At 39.1% G+C, this 22,477-nt stretch overlaps 1 protein-coding gene and 1 long non-coding RNA gene across 4 annotated transcripts in view; one reads left to right on the top strand and one right to left on the bottom strand.

The window, feature by feature from the left end:
• The window catches only part of G3BP1 (G3BP stress granule assembly factor 1), a 30,747-nt gene extending 12,648 nt beyond the window's left edge, over positions 1-18,099 (bottom strand). Inside the window, exons 1-5 of one of the 3 annotated variants that reach the window (XM_024749800.1) lie at positions 18,002-18,095; positions 9,648-9,684; positions 3,486-3,598; positions 1,396-1,477; positions 749-922 (exon numbers count right to left, since the gene is read on the bottom strand). In XM_024749800.1, the coding sequence (XP_024605568.1) occupies positions 749-922; positions 1,396-1,477; positions 3,486-3,580 (351 nt within the window). In that variant the 5' untranslated portion in view covers positions 3,581-3,598; positions 9,648-9,684; positions 18,002-18,095. Of the gene's footprint in view, positions 1-748; positions 923-1,395; positions 1,478-3,485; positions 3,599-9,647; positions 9,685-17,599; positions 17,724-18,001 lie in introns of those variants that run through there. The other 2 variants (XM_024749790.1, XM_024749809.1) reach the window with 2 other exon arrangements.
• Positions 18,100-18,491: 392 nt separating this feature from the next.
• On the top strand, positions 18,492-22,116 carry LOC112402701 (uncharacterized). The gene is made up of 2 exons (XR_003003755.1): positions 18,492-19,014; positions 20,762-22,116. It is a non-coding gene; the product is annotated as an uncharacterized LOC112402701 (long non-coding RNA).
• The last annotated feature ends 361 nt before the right edge of the window (positions 22,117-22,477 follow it).

Genomic DNA, 22,477 nt, shown 5'->3' with positions numbered 1-22,477 from the left:
CACATGCCGCGGAGCGGCTGGGCCCGTGAGCCATGGCCGCTGAGCCTGCGTGTCCGGAGCCTGTGCTCCACAACGGGAGAGGCCACAACAGTGAGAGACCCGCGTACCACAAAAAAAAAAAAAAAAAAAAGAAGTGCTCACTTAAGTACTGGAGGATGACTGGGCATAATATCTCCAATTTACTTTTTTTTTTTTAATTTTATTTATTTATCTAATCTTGGCTGCGCTGGGTCTTCGTTGCTGCACACAGGCTTTCTCTAGTTGCGGTGAGTGGGGACTACTCTTTGTGGTGGTGTGCGGGCTTCTCACTGAGGTGCCTTCTCTTGTTGCGGAGCACGGGCTCTAGGCGTGCACACTTCAGTAGCTGTGGCACATGTGCTCAGTACTTGTGGCTCGCGGGCTCTAGAGTGCAGGCTCAGTAGTTGTGGCGCACGGGCTTAGTTGCTCCGCAGCATGTGGGATCTTCCCAGACCAGGGATCGAAGCCGTGTTCCCTGCATTGGCAGGTGGATTCTTAACTGCTGTGCCACCAGAGAAGTCCTCCAATTTACTTTTAAAATAGTTTAGAATTAAAAATGATAAGTAAATAGAAAAAGAATTATAAATGTGTGGACAAATGTGGCTCTAGGTAAGATATATGAAAGAGTACTTCTGCACTATTATTTCAACTTTTCTGTATATTTAAAACTTCAAAATGAACAGTTTTTAAAAAAACATGTACAACCTTTCATTGTTATTTTTTTTCATACCTCAGGAGCAAGGACAAAGGTCTGCATGAATCTCCTCAAAGCCTGGTTGTTATTAGAGAGCAAGCCCATCACCTGGACCACCACACCATCATTCAGGGTGGCATGAGCATCGACATGACGGATCTTAGTGTGGCAATTGGTGAAATTTTGTGACATCACTTTCCTATGGATTTCCTAAGGAATCGAAGAAAGAGAATGCAGAATCTCGAAGAACAACAAAAAACTTTCTAACACAACAAAGATAGAGCATTTACCGTGCACATTTAAATTACAAACTACACAGACCCCACTGTAATTTGTCTTAATATAGTATATTCCCAATGACACCTTAACCTTAATTATTAAAATTATTGTCCTTAATTAACATAACTAAAATGTTTACAATAGATGATCCCCATGCTAAAACCTATCATCTTCTAACATAAAAGAACTTCAGAATATATCATACAAAATGAACAAAAGTGACATTATAAGCTTTTCAATGATCATCATATAAACCAAGTAGTTACTGAATACCTAAATTTCTAAACAGAAGTTGAGAAATTTCATCTTTAAATATCAACAAACGTATCAAGCATGTATCCACCTCAATTCTATGGGTTATTTTCTAGCTGCTCAACAGCCTACACGAAGCTTGTTTTACTTACTTTCTGTCCATAGACTGCATCTGCTGGCTTTCCATTCGAATCCAATCCCCCATGGACATAAGAAGAGTTCTTTCCATAAAATCTGTAAAATAGAAAGATACTTGTCATCTTCAAGTATCCTAAGACCAGGTATTTACTGTTCATGTTTGAACCCATCTGTCTGACTAGTACATTCTTGGAGGCAGGAATGTATTTTCTTTTTCATCTTTGTATGCAATCATAATATATGCATCACCTACATGTCACAACATTTGCTGAATGGGAATGAATCTGGTCAAGGAATTTTTATGAGTCACAAGTTTCAGGTCTCAGGAAAGGATGATCATGTTGGGAAGGATCTTGTAGTTCACGTCAGGAAGGCACCTTAAAATAAAAGTTCCTGTTTTCACTCAAGGAGACCACAGGTAGTCCTGAAATACAAGAGGACATCTATACTCTCTACCGACTTAGAGAGTCCTTTTATATCTGAGAATGCATGTGATGAGTTCCCATTAAAAACCCAGTAACTCAGGCAGATGGGTTTTAGGAGTAGTTTTAACAATTTTTGCTGATGCATTAAGAGCTTCAGACTTAAATCTTCATAGCTTTAATTCACCTATATCCTCAAAATTGTCTTGTTTTCATTACAACAATACTGAATTAGGGAAGTGCCAACAACACCCTATCCCAACACACACACAGACACAGAGAAAATACCCTAACTTGGGGATAATCACTTTTAGGATTTCCTGACACTTGTACTCCAAATTAACAATTTTTCACAAATAAGCCCGTACATGTCATTCTACATACTGATTGTTTTTCCTCCAAAAAAGGGACAGATCTGGGGCCTTAAGGATCTCAAAAGTACCTTTCAACTTTCAAAGTTATTAAAAGGCTGCACATCAGCCAGAATCAGTTCACTGCTGGCTAATCCACTTTTCATTGTATCTAAAATGTACCTCAGAGATGAAATGTGAAAAACAGATGTGTTAGAACCAGCAAATAACAATATTGACAAGAAATGTATTTGGTTAGTTTGTTTCAACTCCTGCTCCACTTTAAATTCCAAATGTATGTAACTTCTAAAGGCACAGAATACAATTGACAAAAAGAACAACAAAAGAGGGGGAAAGAAAGGTTTAGGACTTGTTCTATCACTTAATAGGTGTGTGAGTACCAACAAATTTTTAACCCCTTAGTGTCTTTATCTGTAAAATGAAGTTAACTATCCTACAATGCCTTACTAAGACGTTTTTATAAAGATCAAGAAGAAAAAGGTAAAAGTGTTTTGGAAATTATAAAGCCTTAAAAAAAACAAAACACAAGTGATTCTTTCCATTTTCAGAACAAGGACTCAAAATGAATTTAAAAACATTCTCTTTCACCTAATAATCATGTGGTATCCAATATGCAAACTGGCAAGACACAGAAGAAAAAATAGTTCTGGTCCAACAAATACACATTTTAGAATTTCTAAAAATATTCTAATAAGTCTACATAAACAAACTTAAGAGCTTTGTATAATGCAGCACTATTTGTAAGAGGAAATAATGGAAGCAACTTACATATTCATCATTAGGGGATTAAAACATGTTACGACACCTCTGGAAAATAAAACCTCATGGGTAACAAAATTACTGTGATACATGTACTACCCTTGTAAGATGATCACAGATTATCAAGTAAAAAAGCTAAAACACAGTTTGATAAAAAAATTTGCACCTACATAGAAAAATCGTTAGCATATCAACACAAAAGTATGTCATTACAGGAACACTCTTGCATCTTCTTCAATACATTCTTACTAAATAATTCATGATTCACCAAAAACAGCAAAACGGCAAACAAAAGCAAAAGCACAATTATTATACGTTTACATTATCAAGCATTACTTTTCTGATAATGTATAGGTAACTTAGACTAATTTTTAAATAATATTTGTATATTCTACTATTACATAATTTGAACAACCATCACTTTTTGGTACTTAAAAAGCACTTTTATGCAGTAACCCTAGAAGGTGCATGATGAATAAGAGAATCTTAAGGATTAGTACCCACACACTAAAACACAGCATTAGATGATGCTCAGGAAAAGAAAGGTCTCACCTGTGTAGCATGTCTGGGGCCTGGTTCAACAGTGTGTAATACTGTCTCACAAATTCCCGCCCGACCAGCAGGGGACTAGGCTTCTCCATAACCATTGCTTTGGTCAATTCAACCTGGAAAAAAAAAGTCAAATATGTTCAACCTGAAAGATCAAGTACAGGGGAGAAAGGGTCAGGGGAGAAGACTGAATCATTTAGCTGAGACGGACTCATTGACCAACAAGATCACTTCAGCAATTCTTGGTTTTTAAAAGGAATAAACACTATAAGAAACAAAACCCACACAGACCAGTGAGGTTTTATATATTCCAATTTACTGTAATCAGATGAATGCTATGGGGGGAAAAAAATCACTACGAAGAATTAATTCATCATTATTCCCAATATTCAATTTCCTTAAACTTAATATAAGAACTTCAAAGGTACATATTGCCAACATGCAACCTATCATAACTTTCCCAAGCCAATAAAATCAATTAAGCATGTTCCACTTGTAATATTACAACATATTACTATGGCAATATTAGGTTTAAGGGTGATAAATATATATTTGACAATATAGACACATACTATCACATTTTTAGTCAAACTAAATCAGAGAAATTTTTACTATCTTTAAAAATGAAAAAAAATTCTAAAATGAAAAAAATAGGCAAAAAAGTTAACAAATAATGTTTTTACTCAACAAAATAATCCCTACCACCTCAAAATTATGACTTAAAGTATGTTGGAGTGTTAAGGCACCTGGCACACAGTAAGTTCTCAATTACTTTCAGTTATTATTTTTTTAAAAACCCTTTCAAAAAAATATTTGGCATGAGATAATCCAAGTTTTCATTTGAGGAGATAAAATCATCCCGAACTTTATAAACATAAAGGCAAACAGAGGTACGTATAATTAACTACAGTATAAAGGAAAAATGAGAGAAATTGTATTTCAGTTTTCCTGAAGAATGGGCAAAATGGATCGAGTTTGGTTGGTCAATTCCTGTACAAGCAATCTATAGAGATGATTATCCTCATCTAGTGCATGACTGCATTATTCTTGAATACCTAGACCATTTATTACTTGTTTCACCAGGATCTAAGAAACTAGACTAATAACATCAACCTAACTGCATCCTTTGATACTGTCAAATAGTCTCATTATAATATAAATTTCTAAATAATATTTTATCAAATATTGCTTCCCACATCCAATCTTTCCATGAAAAATGATGAAAATCCTCCAGGTTATATATCAAAGGTAAGAAAAATAAAAACTTAAGACCACATCTGGAACTTCTCCTTTCCCTTTGAGATTATCTAGATAATTCAAATTAAAAACAAAAAACTTAGTTTGATTACCATTATCATCAGTGTTTTACTTCAGGTCATTGCCATAAAGCCAAGAAAGTTAACATATTTATACAGTAAATTGATCTTTACCTCATTTGTGAATTTTTTCTTTAACTGTTATACTTCTGAAGCTTGTCAGAGAAATCCGTATTATTAACCGAGTTTCTTTATTAGTTTAACAGTTTAATATAACTGAATATTTTGCAAACTAGGTTCTCAATTAGCATTTTAAAATGTTCCAAACAGATGGTACTTTATTCCAGGATTACCTCAAATAGCCTTGCGCACTCCCAAGGCTTATATTCACACTATGGTTCCATTAAGGTGGAAACTCCAGCTCAAGTCTCTCCTTTAAGCTCTTCTATAATAAATATCAACCAATCAGCTCAAGGGAAATGGTAGCAGTATTTAAAAATAATCTTTCTGTCAATTATATCTCAATAATTGAGAAAAAAAGAAAAAAATAATATTCCATGTGTGTAAATACACATAGCATTTTAGTGAAAAGAAACTATATTGCTTCAATATTTAAAAAAAAAAAAGGACTGATTCTTAAAATAGCCAAAAGCGTCAAGAATTCTACGTAAGTCATGGTCAGATAAAAATAACATTTTGAAAGAAGGCTACAAGCTTCTTTGAAGTCATAAAGTTTCTTACGAGTAGAGACAATTTCTTATGCAACTTTCTAGCCCTAAAACTTAAGAGTATCTGACACACTCAGGAATAAAAAGCTTTCTTTCATTCATCATTCTCAACACAAGTGGAGATTAGAATTTTATACAAGCAAAACAGACTTCTGATCATCCATTTGTCAGACTGAACTATCAGGTTGTCCAGAATTCAGATTATGACCATAGATACATTTTTTTTTTTCAATGATTAAGAAAAGGCCAAAGAGAAAACTAAGCTACCATGCTTAAAAAACAGAAGCTGCCTGACAGGGAACAGACTGGGAAGGACTGGAGGGGAACTGGCTGGGGTGAGAGGACTGTATGCATTTGGGTGATGGCTATCTGTATACAACTAAAAAACTTTTCAAACTGAACCCTTAAATTCTATAATTTTGTGGTTTGTAAATTATGCCTCAAAAAATCTAAATAAAAATGCTTCCACATTAAAAAAAAATCCTGAAGACATCATAAAATGTCTTAGAATAATTAAGAGTACTGAACCACCCAATAGCACCAGTGACTACAAAATGTTTAGGGAAGTTCTTCAGTAATCTAAGACCATACACTGAAAGTTTTGGGAATAACCTTGTCTATTTGATCACCATTCCCAGTAAAAAAGAAAATGCAGAAAATTTTGGCAATTTGAGCCCAAAAGATTTAGTCTATACAAATAGACTCAATCAATTCTCATTAGAAAAATTTTATTTGGTAAATCACCACCCTGAAATCTCCACCTTTATTTCTGGTCCAAACATAAAACAGAAGCTATGAGAAATATGTAAACTAACATCATACCCTCCTGAGAATAAAGTCTTTAATCTCACCCTCATTCATTAGAACTCTCAATTCTGTCAAATCTAAAATAATGAAAGTAAACAAAATCAAATGGCATCATCTCAGAAAAGCTGATGTTTTACCAGTTACTGATCCACTATGACAATTAGAAACTATGCATACCAATGAAAATACATGCTAAAAATACATGAGATCCTCCCTCATTTATTAAGTACTCCTGAAACACTGTGTCCTTTTAGAAGAGGTTTTACAAATTTATAATACTATGGATTCTGGCTGTTCCTTATATAACAGCATATGCCAACGGATACATTATTGGTTGGACTATGAAGCATGTACCAAAATCAGAAATAAGAGACAAACTAGATAGTCTTATTATTTTAATTATCAACAGCAATTCCCCCTTCCCCATGCTGATGTGAAGACTGGAAGACTTCCTAAAAGATACATGCCACTCTCCCAAGACAAAGTAAGTTCATTAAATGTTCCAAGTAATTCCAATTTGGAGATCACTCCCTTGCAACACTGCTGTCAGATCTACAGGATAAACCTTTTGGGGTATATATTACAAATCACTCAAAAGTAATATTCCTAAAAAATGATATAAAATTAAATCATTGTGGTCTAGAAAGATCAGTGGTGAAAGAAACAGGACCTAGGAAGAATACAGGCGGAAGGAGGAAATCACTCACTTCCACTAAAGTTTACTTTCCATTAATTTTATACCCAAGTTTGTAATATTCTGAATGTCATAATATGCCAAAATTGTACTCTACAAAGGGGACAAGAAAAATACGTTTTAAAAATTATACCTCCCCTTAAAAATTTTTTCAAGAAATACTGAAAAAGTCCTAGTTTAGGGAAAGGGGAAGAACAGAACAGTTCTTGACCTCAAGAAGTAAAGAAAAACTTGGCCACTTAGAAATACTTAAGGAAGCAAAGATAGTAAACACTACCTTCACTTTACCAGTTCTAACTGAACTGGTAAATCTAAGACCAGCAATATGTAACAAATGAACTCTGAAACTGAGTGCTCTATTTTAAAACAGTAAATGAGTATTTGAGATGCAACAAAAGGAAACCTTCAAATTTTCTCTGACCAATTCTCACTGGGCAAAATTCTACCACTAGTTGTGCTCCTGAGCTAGTAACAATCTCTCTGGTGCCCTCAGTTCTTTAATCTTTAAATTTAAAATCATAACTGCAAGAATTAACTGTCTGGTAGTAAGCAATGAATGTTAGCTGTTACTTTTACTATCATAACCATTAACTATAGTCAAAGAAAACATTTCTACATCCCACCATTTTCTGTCACCCAGAAGACTATTTAACTATTTTGCTAGCAAAGTAAAAAGAGGATTATCTCCTGAGAGAATAAGAATTTTTCTAGGGCTTCCCTGGTGGCACAGTGGTTGGGAGTCCGCCTGCCGATGCAGGGGGTGCGGGTTCATGTCCCGGTCCGGGAGGATCCCGCGTGTCGCGGGGCCTCCGCGGCTGGGCCCACGGGCCATGGCCGCTGGGCCTGCGCGTCCGGAGCCTGTGCAGCGGGAGAGGCCACGATAGTGAAAGGTCTGCGTACCGCAGAGAAAAAAAAAAAAAAAAGGAATTTCTAGAGTACCTTGGACTACGGAAGCCCAAGCACTTAATGTAAAACTACTTTTTAGTGAACTTCTAGGTTGACTTGATGACTGCAGTGGTCTACTCATGAATGCCACAGAGTCACCTGTGTGCCCACAGAATGTAACTGGCCCAATTAAACTGTAAAACCAAATGACGTGCACATCTTAATATCTTAACTTTTAAAACATGCATCACGAAGCTACAATAATTTTAGGTACGTTTATGCTATGTTAGATATAAAAATTTCTGCTCTTTAGAAAAACATAAATAAAGCATTAAGTTTTACTTTTCTGTTAAACACTGCTAAAATTTTATTTTATTCTTAGGCTAGGAAAATAAGTTTGCTGAACTGAAGTATTTCTAAAACAATTTTTATCCATCAGAGTCATAAAGAATATTGCCCCTGAGGAAAAACTACAAGAAAATACGAGTCAAAATGTTTATCTCACATTAGCAACCTAAAAACTGAGAATACTAACCACTCCTTTTTTTTTGGGGGGGGGAGAGGGTGTTTATATTATGAAATAAACCATACAAAAAGTACTATATAAAAAACACAAGGTGTAAATACATACAACATAAGGTTTAAAAAGTATTCACCGTTTCATTACCTGTGTTACAGAAAATTATATTTTGTTCCATATAATATATATAAAACATTTTAATGGAATACTATGTACATGTTAAAAAGAATAAAATTCATAGACCTCTGAATTGCTGGAATGTCCTGGGATGAACATGAATTACTTTCAGAATAAAAGAAAAAGAAAAACGCAACAAAGGGTACCAACATCCAATAATTTATGACCTGTTATCTTACATATTCTAGCTCTTAAAACAAAATGATCTTTAAAAATCCCTGTAAGGGACTTTCCTGGTTGCGCAGTGGTTAAGAATCCGCCTGCCAATGCAGGGGACACAGGTTCGAGCCCTGGTTCGGGAAGATCCCACATGCCGCAGAGCAACTAAGCCCGTGGGTCACAACTACTGAGCCTGCACTCTAGGGTCCGCGAGCCACAGCTACTGATGCCCACGCACCTAGAGCCCTGTGCTCTGCAATGAGAAGCCAAAGCAATGAGAATCCCACGCACCACAAGGAAGAGTAGCCCCCGCTCGCCGCCAACTAGAGAAAGCCCACGTGCAGCAATGAAGGCCCAAAGCAGCCAAAAATAAATAAATAAATTTAAAAGGAAAAAAAAAACTAAAAAAAAAAATCCCTTTAAGTTCACAATTCCATAAACTAACTCCACACTGTGTGATTTTAATTAGTCCAAGTGGGATACTTTACCAGATCTGAGGACCACAGAACATCTCCCTGTATTTACTAGCAGCAAGTATAGATGGTCCAATTTAAACTTTTTCATGAAGCAGGAAGTTTCTATCTGGTTACTTTCTCCCAACTTTCAGGGTTAAGGTCTTAGAGTGGAGCAACCTCCTAAAAAGCTCTTGGCTTCATCTCTAAATCTGTCTTATGATATCTATGTACTTTGCTTTTTTAAAGGATTATATCAGAATATTTTCTGATAAGTTTTCTAGTTTTAGGAAAGATTCGCTTCTGGCTTCTAACAGTATAATTTTTCTAATAGCATCACTTCGTGTTGGCCTTAGGGTCCATCAAAGCAAACAATAAAAGTATGACTAAGGTAGTCTACAAAACAGGAAAAAAAAAGTTTGAGGCAACAGAGTTGATATTAGTTACCTACAAGGAGTGAAGAATATAATTTTTATACTTTTCTTACCTTATTTGTAAAGCATGCAACATCAATGAGTGCTATTCTAAAAAAAACACACACGGAAATGTCAATACCTCATGTACTAACATAATCACTGATTTGTTTTTACTAGTTGACCCTGATCTGTGAAATAGTCAATACTTCCCTAACTTTCAAAATACTCACTTAGCCCAATTTAACTAGACTGCATGGCAACTTTAAAGAAATTCCACATCAATTTTGCTGAAATTCAGAGAAATGTTAAAGGTGCTTCTTTTAACTGAGTCTAATAGAGCTGTGAGAATTTATGTTCCAAGAACAGGAAAGCATTAAGACCAACTATAATCCACCTGAATTTTTAAATAGTTGAGCTTACTCTTTCTAATAATAGCAAAATAGCAAAATGTCTTAATAACTCAGGATCTGTTAAGTGCCCACTGTAAATTAAGAAAAAGCACAGCATCATACTCTAAGAGATTAATATGCAGAATGGATACAGAACTCCCACACAGATCATTAAAACAAAGAACACCTGAGAGAAAAACAAGCAAAGAAATGGAACAGGCAACTCTCAGGAAAGTCAACGGGCAACAACAAAAGATAAAGTAAGTAACTAGTAAAATGCATATTAAAACTTATCACTTCTCACAGGAGATCCTCCAAAGTATTAAAATATCACTCAATATCAAACACTGGAAAGGAAGTAATGAAAAAAGAACCTGCAAAACTGCTGAGTGTCAACTGGTACAACCACGGTGGAGAACAACTCTGCAGTTGTCTAACAAAATTAAAACCAATCTGATGAATCCAGCAATTCTCTTGTAGATTGATATATAAACAAGAGAAACTCACCCATTTACACAAGATATAAACAGAGAAAGTAAATGCCACCCTATTTCTGAAACATAAGACAGGTAACAATTCACATATCCATCAAAGGGGTAATGGATTAAGTTGCAGTTTATTCACATCATGGAGCGGGCTGTATGTAAGATTATCATATGGGCACTTAAAAAAGATTAAAAAGTGATACAATTAATAATTACGCCAGCTTAACTGGAGTGAATTAGGAGTGTTCCTGGGAAACCGAGATATAAAGTCACCTTATTTATAGCAGTCATAAAGTCAGCATGAACTAGATCTCAGAAACAAAATAAGTTGGGCTTGCCTGGTGGCGCAGTGGTTAAGAATCCTCCTGCCAATGCAGAAGACACGGGTTCAAGCCTGGTCCGGGAAGATCCCACATGCCACAGAGCAACTAAGCCCGTGCGCCACAGCTGCCGAAGCCTGCACGCCTAGAGACCGTGCTCCACAACAAGGGAAGCCACCGCAATGAGAAGCCCGCGCACCTCAACAAAGAGTAGCCCCTCTCTCTGCAACTAGAGAAAGCCTGCACACAGCAGTGAAGACCCTGCACAGTCAAAAATAAATAAATAAATTTTTAAAAGATAAATAAATCAGCTTGGATTTAAAGAAAACAAAAAGTCACTTGCCAAATAAGTACTGTAGGATAGCCTTGAAATGTTTGTTTTTAGTATACACAAAACAATAGCAGTATTGTTCATAGATACATTGGTAAATTTATTTTTAAAACAGCCTGGATGTAAAAACAGACAAATAGATCCATGAAACAGAATAAAGAAATATATTCACACATAAATGGACAACTGCTTTCCAAAAGTGCAGACAATTCAGTAGAAAAAGGATACTTTTTTCAACAAATGGTGCTGGAACAACTGCACATCCATATACAGAAAAAAAGAGAACCTCAATTCAAGACTCAGAATATTAAAATTTACTTAATAGTTTTAGGTTTTACCTAAAACTATAAAACTTCTAAAGAAAATCTGAATGACAGTGAGTCATTTTTGGACACAACACTAAAAACGTGATCTATAAGAGCAGAGATTGATAATGTGAACTCCATCAAAATTAAAACCTTCCAGGGACTTCCCTAGCGGTCCAGTGGTTAAGACTCCGCACTTCTACTGCAAGGGATGTAGGTTTGATCCCTGGTCAGGGAAGTAGGATCTCGTATGCCGCACGGCATAGCCAAAATAAAAGAATAAATAAAAACTTTCACTTTGCAAAGACACTATCAAGAGGATGAAAAGGCAAAGCAGCCTGAGGTAACTATTTGCAAAGCAACTTGTATACAGAATACATTAAAGAAGTCTCAAAACTGAAAAACAACTAAAAAAATATGAGCGAAAAATCTGAAGAGACAATTCATCAAAGAAATTATTCGAATGTCAAATAAGCACATGAAAAATGGTGAACATCAACACCATTAGTAATTATAGAAATGCAAATTAAAACCACAGTAAAGTACCACTACACACCTGTCAGAATGACAACTTAAAAGGCTGATAGTAAAGCGTTGGCCAGGACATCGAGGAAATGGAACCCTCAAACATTGCTGGCAGGAATGTAAAATGGTACAACCACGTTGTACAAGTTAGGCGGTTTCTTAAGAAGTTTTATTTGTAATAGCTAAAGGCTGGAAACAAACCAATGTCCATCAACAGGTGAATGGATAAACAAATTGTGGTATATTTACAGGACAGAACATACAGTATTACTCAGCAATTTTTTTTTAAAAAGCACATATTGTATGATTCCATTTACATAAAAATTCTAGGAAGTATAAACTGATCTTCAGTGACAGAAAGCAGATAAGGGATCCCTGGGGGCAGAAGAGGAGGGAGAGTGGATAGGAAAGAGGGAATGCAAAGGAGCATGAGAAAACTTTTGGGGATGATAGCTATTTTCACTATCTTGATTGCGGTGGTTTCATAGGTATAAACAATGCCAAAAGCTATCAGATTCTACACTTGAAATATATGCAATTTATTGTATGTCAATTATACCTCAATAAAGCTGTTTTTTAACCCACCAATATAATAGCTTGGAAAGACAAAAGGTCATCTCAGGGGAAGAGAGCAGAACGGGAACCTGTACAGGAAAAAAAAGGAAATTTAAAAGAGTGACTCAAAATGTTAACTGTCAATTCTGAGTACAATGACATTTAAGGGATCTTTTTACTCTTTTGTAATAACCTATCTGAAACGCTACGGAAAAATAAACAGCGAGGGTTTCTGTGTACTAACATGAATATGTTGCAAGTTTTGTTGCAAAGTTATGCTATGTATTCAAACGTTTGAAATTTGGCTTAGTTATGAGAAATAAAAATGCTTTCCCAGACCGGAGAAAAAACTACAGAAACCAAGCCGCTTTTGCTCAGAGCAAGAGCAGCATTAACTATCACTACATCTACCACAGTTCAATCTACTTTCCAAACTCTTGACATTTACCACCTGTCACCCTCCTGCAAAATTCTCTCTGACAACTTCTTGGAGACACAGGACAGGCAAAATACAACATGAGCCTGAAGTACCTGATAAAGAAAGAAAATGCTTAAAAAAAAAAAAAAAAATACGGGAACATCAAAAGAACACAAGAGTCAAAACTGGAACAATTCAAAAAATAAAGTAATAAGTAAAAAACCAAAAATAAGTTAGGAGAACACTGGATTACAACCCCAAAGAATATCCATGAGCCCATACTGATGTAACTAAAAATTTAAAAATTAATGGGTAAATAGTGTTAAAAAATGGGAAAATGAAGAATTAAAAAAATGGGGAGAAGAGACAAATCTTTCTTACCTAAGAATTTCAAATGACGGAGAAGAAACAAGGGAAATAAAGAATCACCATGAGAACAGCACCATTAAGAGCTGCAGGCAAGATCCACTAATGAATGCTAACATTAAGGGGGGGGGGGGAATTTAGAGAAACAGAATATCTGCCTAAGTTCAAAGTGTCTCCCCCCAAATGTTTAGTAACTACAGTGGTAGCTTTAATATATGTCCATATATTCAAAGATTTTCCTCCCTTAGTGACTAGCTTCTCATAAAAAGAATATGGAAAGGAAAAAAATACTAACCTGGTACACACCACTTTAATCAAGTGATCAAGGTTAAATTCAACTAGGAATGGTATTATGTGCCCCGTGATGTGGTAAGAAGGCTAAGTCACCTCTGTGGTATTCTTCCCAAAATCCATAACCTCAGTCTACTCAACACCAAGTATAACCAAACTGAGATCAAGTGTCAAGGTCATTAAAGACAAAGAAAATACAAGAAACTGTCACAGGTCAGAGAAGAGAAACCAAGCAGACAGGAGGACTAACTGCAATGTGGTATCCTGGATTGGATCCTAGAACAGAAAAAAAGGACATTAGTGGAAAAACTAAGGAAATCCATATAAGGTCAAGCCTTTGTTAGTAATACTTTATCAATGTCAATTTATTTTTGAAAAATGTACCATGATTAGGTGAGACGTTAACATTAGTGGTTAGGTAAAGGGTATACAAAACATGTCTGCATTGCAACTTGTCTGTAAATACAAAATTACCTCAAAAAACATGTTTCCTCAGGAGAAAAAAATTCAAGAACTGACAAAATTAATTCACTAACTTTTCTTGGTTTTTAACATCCCTTCCCCAATCCAGCATTAAAAGCTAGTCAGCTAGGTTTATAGTTAAGCAACGATCTGTCCTTTCTCACCAAGATGAAAAAATACTGTTAACTATATACTAATGCTTCATGTATGAAATTCCTTGAAAACATGAATTTCCTATGCTTTAGATCTCATAAAGCATAGGTGGATGTATGCCAGGAATCCCTAGGAGTAAGCTCAAGATAGTCCATAAACATGGGATATACTTGAGGCGCAGTTGTTAAAACAAACAAACAAACAAAAAACCCTGGAAAGGCAGGTAGGTGTCACTGATGCCTTCTAAAACCTTCGAAGATTTTTTGAATAAGGAAATTCTAAAACCTTCAAAGTTTCTGAACAAGGAAATATATCTAGCACATATCCTTACCAGTTACACCACTTGCTTTACAAAATAGTTTAGACAACTATTTAGGTTACAGAGCTCCAGGTCTTATATGCAAAAACATGAGAAAACCTAAGATGTGTGAATGCACTTTAAAAATACATAAACAGCTATACAAATAAGCAATGACGCTGCCACAAAGCCACTTAACAGCCACCAAGGATGACATTCCTACTAAGCTGAAGTGTGTCCCATCTAGGAAGCCAGCTTTTTATCCTCTGAACCATATCTTACCATCTCTAATATTTACTTTTTATTAAATACCCGAAATACAGCACCCAGGCTAAACAGCCAAGCAATATGACATAACAGATTGGCCAGAATGCAGAAGTGGAAATCTTATCACTTAAAATCTAAAGATCTGATTTTATTTACAAAGGCCACAGCCTACAAGAGAACTTTTAATAACTTTCTGCTTTGTTAAGCCCCCCTTCCCACTCTTCATGTGCAGATTTTTCCTAACTCTTCACCCTCTTCACCTTATCATCAGGCTTGCAATTAAGCTTTCCCAACCAAAGCCAGAGAGGGTGACCAAGAATACTATAAATAAACAAACAAACAGAAAGCTGACTTTTGAGATTTAAAAACAAACTTAGTTCTTCACCACAGCGTGATCACCAACTACAAGTGTGATTACAGTTGCTGAATCTTTTTAACTCCATGGCTGGAAGGATAGTACTGTACTAAAGGTCCCACTAGGTGTTAAAAACTGATGGGGGGGGGGGGGCCTTTTTTTCTTAGCTACCTACTTTAACAATCATCTCCCTCTTTCGAGTCAGTAAATTTTGTCCAAGGAAGTCTTAAAGTGCAATTAAATGAATATACAATGCATATTTGAATTTTGAAGTATTTTAAGAAACAAATCTAACTGCAAAATGTTGAAAGATCAAGTGGGTAATGTTAGTAAAAACTGGCAAAAAGAAAAACTGGTTTAGGTCACACATTCAGGCTTTATACCGAATTTCATTTTTTAACACCGCCCCATCCGTCCTAAGAACCATATACAATTCACAAACCTATAAAAATTTAAAACAAACTTCTGCCCTTTACTTTCTAGGCAAAGTACTGAAACAAGTTTAAAAAAAAAATGTAAATTACCAAAAACTGCTGTGAAGTAGGTCACCAAGAAACATTACCAAATCTCCTGATGTTCCCTTAGCAGACTGTCAGCTGAGAACAGCAAACTAAAGTGAGTTAAATAAAAGAACAAAGAACTACCTACTTTTCTACCAGTTAGAAGAGATACAAAAGCTTAGATTCAAAGGATTTTAACAGCAAAAGTAACCTCTAGCTTGGATTGAAGACAGGCAGACAAGTTTTGTATTATCAATTTGCTTCAATTCATTTCTTCTTGATCAATGAATACACAAGCGATCAACTGGGCTACCAATCTGTGAAATACCAAGTTTCATATTCCTACCCAACCGATAACCATTTGCCTGAAGCCAAGAACAGTATTTTTTTTAAATATCTGAAGGGGAAACTAACAAAAATTTCCCTCAAATAATACACAATGAACTTTCATTCTGATATATTTTACCTCAAGGAATAATCAGTGGACTCATTAACAGTTTAAATGTAGATCATTAGTGTTTTAACATTTGATAACTGAAAATGTTAATTCAATAGCTAACTGGTGTATATAAATGCAGGTAACTGGAATTGCTACAAGAAGGCACGTTCCAAAGAAAACAATGTTATACTCTAAAGCTATGTGTCATTCATGGCAACACCAACAAAGGTGTTGGAACCTGTCCATAAGCTATTTTGATCCTGTATCTACTGCTACTTTCTGTTAAGAAATATGGAAATTACCGGGTAAATGGAAACAAATGTTTGTTTCCTCACAGCTTTTTAATTTACTTACGAAGATGTAAATTATGTGTTCCCTCTAGCAGCAAAAACAATTCTTATACAAATACCAATTCTAAAAAGTGTCTGCACAAACAAAATAGATAAACTTCTTTAAAAAAAAGAGAGAGAAAGGAAAATGGTCGACAGCCATTCCAATCAAAATTAATTCAGAAGAGCTAGCTCCAAAACTTTTAATGTAGCTTTAGCTCAAGTAGAGACATTTGTGATGCAAAGTAATGATGCGGACCTGCAACACAGGAACATTTATTATTTCATTAAGTCAAGGAATAAACTGGTTTTAAAAAAATCTCAGATATAACTCTACTAGAAAAATTTACACTCAAGTCTTTGAAGGTGTCTTCTACGTTTGCATATAACAAGAACATACACACAATGCTAAATAAATGTATGTAGACAAGCTTTCATCCACAGAAGTTCCCAACTGCCATAAGGGTAAGATTTCCAACACCTCTCAATCACCCCTAATTCACCTAGCTGAGGCTCCACAGAGGTCAAATTTGTACTGTAACTGGGCACCAAGCTTTCCACTCCAATTTCAAATTTTCACTTGTACGTCATGGCCAGATTTGAAACTCATCGCTCTGCAACCTCATTTTCTTCAACTACATAAATCGAGGAAGTTCAACTGTCTTCTCGAGGGTCTTTCTCAAAAGCCTGCTCCAATTAAAAAAGGAAGAAAGAAGATTCAAGATCTAATATCAGAGCCTAACTTCCTGCTGGCGGGAACTTCCCATCATCAGGCTCTAAGTTTCAAATCTGACGAGGAACACTGTCCAGGATCATTGGGGCTTACTCATTTTACTCTACGCTTTTCCCAAAAGCTTTTAGGGCAGCACATCCATCAGCTACCTGTAGGAATATCTGTAGAAAAGAAGCCCCAAAAACCCTTTCTTTTCCTTTGAAATAATCCCACGTCCAACCCTCGTCTCCCTGGAAGCCCTCAACTGGCCCAAGTACAAATGCCGCTGCAGTCGGCCTTCCGAGGCTGATGTTGACCCCAGGGACTAGCGTTCTGGGGGCAAAGATGCCCTAGAGCCGCACAGGGCGCTGGGACAAAGAATAAAACAGGTCCGGGGACTGGGAGTCAGACCGCCTAGGTTCAAACAAATACCTGCCCCTTACGGTCTGTGTGCTTTTGACCGTGTCACTCCACCTCTGGGCCTTCGAGTCCGCTGTAAAAAGAGGGAAAGCACCGTACGTACCTCAACGGGGCATTTCGGGAGTAAAGAAGACACACACAAGTTGCTCCGCACAGTGCCTGGCACACAGCGAGGGCTTGGAAAAATGTTAAGCTATTATCATCACTCAATATCCACGAACTCGCTGCTCCCCGCGTTACTCCTAGTAAAACCTAGAAGCAGCACTTCTGCTTCCCGAGTCGAGAAATTCTCATCGCACCTTCGTGTCCCCCACCCAAAGAAAAGCCTCCTCTGGTCTGGGCTAAGCTGGAGACCCCGCCAGGGGAGGAAGGACTCCGCGTTGCGGTGGCGGAGGTGGGGGGGAGGCGCGCCTCGCGCGGTCGCCGTTAGGACGCCTTCTTCTCACCACAGCCCCAGCTCGTCCTCGTCCCGGGGCCGCCCAGCCCCGCCCACACCTCGGCGTACCTGCACGGCTGAGCGGGAGAGGAACAGGCTCTGCTCCACAGCACCGCAAAACGCAAAAAACCCCTCACGCAACTGCGTCCGCACACACGCGTGTTCCGTCGCCGGGCTATATAAGGGCGATTCAGCCTAACTTGTTGCGGCCAGGTCGGGCAGTCTGGTGGCCAATCCCGACTGCGCACCCTGGGCTCTTCGAGCAGCAATTGGGTACTGACTCAGGATGAAGGCGTGGCTCTTGATTGGCTTTGACTCATGCCTATGAGACTGTGAGGAGCTCGTTTCCCTAGTAACGGATTGGCACTAAGAGAGACCAATAACTGAAAGGTACGGTCGGAAGGAGGGTGGGAAGTTCTTTGACCGATATCCACGGTAGCCAATAAATGTTTGAGGGTGCTCCCATTCGTTACAACGTCTTCCCCAGGGCGGAGATCCGCTTTCCATGCAGGAGCGGTTGCTCCACAAGGTGGGGCCCGTGTACTTTGGGGAAGTAAACCCCAAGCAACTAGGAGGTGGGCGCCAGGGTGGCCAAGGAAGCCCACCAATCACAGCGCGGGAAAGAGCTGATTGACGCAGAGGTTGGACCGCACCGAGGAGACCTAGCCCCGGGTACGCCGTGCCCTCTGGGGCGGTTCTGAGGCTGTCTGGGCTCAGGCTTCTGTCCTTTTTTCTTTCTTCACTTCTTGGGTGCGATCCCTGAGGACCCCTCTCCCGCCTTTTCCTCACAGTTTGGTATCACTGGAGCCAGGTGGTACAGTTTCCCGTTGTTTGGTTGTTTTGTTTTGTTTTTCTTTCTTATACCAACTTTTTTATTTCCATGAGGCCGCCTAAGGGCACTTGCTGGCTCCCACCATTAGTCAGCACTCTTGTGGAACAACTGTTCAACGAAAGCCAGAGGAGAAAGTAACTCCCGTTGTTTACCTAAGAGCCTGTAAAAAGGTCGCAGGTGAAAACCGTTGAGTTTGAGGACAACCATTTCTACCCTGCTGTTCTCGGCAAGTGCTGCGGCAGGCTGGCTGGTGGGTGTTCACCGAGAAACGGGAGTTTGTAAATTCTCCGATGGGCTTGGGCCTTCCTGCAGCATCCTGGGCGTCACCACCATTGTCATTCAGATTTCCAGTTGCTGTGGCTGTGAGGGCTTATTTCTTCAGGTCGTTGCAGTCTTTAAAAGGTTGATTGTCAGAATGCTATATGGTGACTTCCTTGGTGGCTCAGTGGTTAAGAAGCTGCCTGGCTAATGCAAGGGCCACGGGTTCGAGCCTTGGTCCGGGAAGATCCCACATGCCGCGGAGCAACTAAACCCGTGCACCACAACTACTGAGCCTGCACTCTAGAACCTGCACTCCACAACTACTGAGCCCACGTGCCTAAAGCCCGCGCACCGCAACAAAGACCCAACGTAGCCAAAAATCAGTAAATAAGTTTATATTAAAAAAAAAAAAGGATTATATGAGACAGCCTGAAGCTTTCCCAAATTACTTTAGGGGATAAGCCTGGTCCTGTCCAGGACTCTTACTGTTTTGTTGGGCCCTCTGTTGATCACATGAGCATTTTATATGGAAATACAGAGACCGCCTCTGTAGGTTCTCCTTCCAGGCATGTGACCCTGCGGAAGGGACTCTCGTTGTTTTGCAAATTTGGAAATGAAGCACCTGAGGCCTCTCTGTTGGGGCCGATGGGGCGCAGGCAGCAGCCTGGTGGGGTCGGAGGTGCGGCTCCAGGAGCAAAGTAGGAGCGTCCCTCTGGCCCCCCAAGCCCCTCTCCCGCACTGGCCTTGCTCAATAAGCATTTATTGAGCTCCAGGGGCTGGGGTCAGAGATGACCGAGATGCTGTTCCTGCCGCTGTCACCCATTCAACAAACAGTGCCGCTGCGCCGTGCCGGGAGCTCCCAAAACTGGGGAACGGGCGTTTGGGGCTATGGGGGCACTGGAGGGAACTCGGCTCAGAGGAGAGAAGCTGCTAGAGGTTTTCTGGAGTAAGGAACCTCCAGGATTACGTTAGTCTTGCTAAGGAATTTGGACTTTATTCTGAGGGCGTTGGAGAGCCCCTGAAAAGTTTCTTAAAGGGTGAACTAAGAAATTTGCATTTTACAACAAGACTTTACAAATTGAAACGCTAAGGAGAGCGGATTGGCAACACTTCAAATTCAGATTGGTAATTTAACCCAGGTGGCCTGTGATGGGGGTCAAAGCTATTCTTAATCACATTTGGAGGGAATTTTAAGTGATAACAGCTCTTTTTGTAGGGCTGTTTGGCAGTCTGTTAAAATTGTGTATATCTCCCTTCTTGCTTGATAGCCATGTGTTTTCTTTTTACCAAGAGACACGTACTACGTGTTCATTACAGCACTGTCAGCTGTGTTATGATATTTAAAAACTGAAAACGTAATTGCTCATCAATTTGCAAACTGATTAACCGGTAATATGCCCATAGTATACAATACTATGCAGCAGTTTAAAAGAGAAAGGTCGAACTACACTGATATGAGCCTGTCTCCAGTTGTTAATGGGATTGTTAACTGACAAAAATCAAGTTTAACAAAACACACAGTGAATTCCCACTTATGTTAAAAACGAAAAACCAAAACGCCTGATTTCTGTATGTTAAAATAGATATGTAAGTGCACCGGGGAAGAATTCTAAATTTAAAACAAACCATTCCCCTTAGGGATTCCCCTAGGGTGGGAGCAACAAGGATAATATATTATTGGAAAGTTTTACAATGTGACTGTGTTCATGTACTGTGTTGTCTCTGTGTTGCTATAGTTATCCATGCACAATCCTGTATGGTTTTGCTGTCTAATAGTGGGTAGGAAGAAAGGAAGAGGAAATGGATTACCAGAGTGAGAATGTGGACAAGACCCTTCAGGTGGCTGTGACTGCCTTCCACAGGAGAGAACAAGCTGGCATCTTCCTGTGGTCATTTACCTCAGGATCCAGATGCTGGATACTTAGTAAATGTTCAGTGAGTAATTTACCACCATGGAAGTGTCTGGAGCGCTTGTTCTCAAGATAGAGGAGATTTTGCCCCCAGGAGACATATGATCTTTTCACAACTAGGTAGAGGGGCTACTGGCATCTAATGGATGGAGGCCTAGGCCTGGGAAGCCCAGGAGAGCCCCCATGATGAAGGGGGCCAAATTAATAGTGACAGCGGTGAGAGCCCTGATGTAGTCATCTAAGGGAGAGTACCCGGCCTCCTACTAGTCTTTCTACTGGCAAACAAATTCTGCAAACCCCTCCAGAACACAACTTCAACTTTTTGTTTCTGCCAATTCTCCCAAAGGTTTGAGAATGGAGGTGGAAATGAAACGGAGTGAGACTCTGTGGGGCCCCCTCTCTGGTACAAATCCTTTCCATGTCTCGTTTCTTATTTGCTGGAAAAAGACTTCGGCCTCCTTGACCTTCCTTGAGTTCCAAAGGGGAACTCAGTTGCTAGTCAGGGAAGGGAGGGAATGCAGAAATAAAGGAGAAGTCAAGAAACAATAGTGCAGCCTTGGGGCAGGGTCTTAGTTCTTCCTGAAGGAAGATACATAACAATATCTTTGAGTTCTTCTGCAGGAACTAAGGCCCCTCTGCCCAGGTGGAAGATGATAACTTCAGGCTGAGCACAAGATTCCTGGAACTGGGACTTCCCTGGTGGTCCAGTGGTAAAGACTCCACCTTTCAGTGCAGGGGGACACAGTTGGATCCCTGGTCGGGGAACTGAGATCCCACATGCTGCAGGGCAACTAAGCCCGAGAGCCACAACTATTGAGCTTGTACGCCTCAGTGAGAGAGCCCACATGATGCAAACTACAGAGCCCATGTGCCCTGGAGCCCGCGCACCACAACTAGAGAGAGAAGAAACCCGCATGCCACAACTAGAGAAACCTGCACTCCACAGCGAAGAGCCCAGGCACCTTAACGATGCATGCCTCAACTAAGTAAGAACAAACTCTCCCGTTACCTCACCACCAAGCCAATCAGAAAAAAGTCACACACTCTACAGCCCTCAACCCAAATTTTGCCTGTAAAAATTTGTCCCTGAAAGCCGTCAGGAGTTCGGTGGTTTTTGAGCCTGAGTCACCCATTTTCCTTGCATGGCCCTGCAATAAACCTTTCTGTGCTCCAAACTCCGACATTTCAGTTTGTTTAGCCTCATTGTGCATCTGGCACACGGACTTGTGTTTAGTAACAGAAAAAAGCATGGGCAACACCCCAGAAAATACACTTGTGGAGAGAATGGATGGGTGGTGTATTGGGTAAGGAATGCTCCTAAGAATATCACCTGAATCAGTATTTCCCAAACAAAGCTAATCACTCAGGAAGGGTGATTAAAAATATGTGCCTGGGCTTCCCTGGTGGCGCAGTGGTTGAGAGTCCGCCTGCCGATGCGGGGGACACGGGTTCGTGCCTGGTCCGGGAAGATCCCACATGCCGCGGAGCGGCTGGGCCCGTGAGCCATGGCCGCTGAGCCTGCGCATCCGGAGACTGTGCTCC

The sequence above is a fragment of the Neophocaena asiaeorientalis genome, unplaced genomic scaffold (assembly GCF_003031525.2).
Source record: "Neophocaena asiaeorientalis asiaeorientalis breed wild unplaced genomic scaffold, Neophocaena_asiaeorientalis_V1.1 scaffold548, whole genome shotgun sequence".
NCBI classification, from domain to species: domain Eukaryota; kingdom Metazoa; phylum Chordata; class Mammalia; order Artiodactyla; family Phocoenidae; genus Neophocaena; species Neophocaena asiaeorientalis.
The sequence above is the reverse complement of the archived record's forward strand: the minus strand, read 5'-3'. Positions and strand labels throughout refer to the sequence as shown.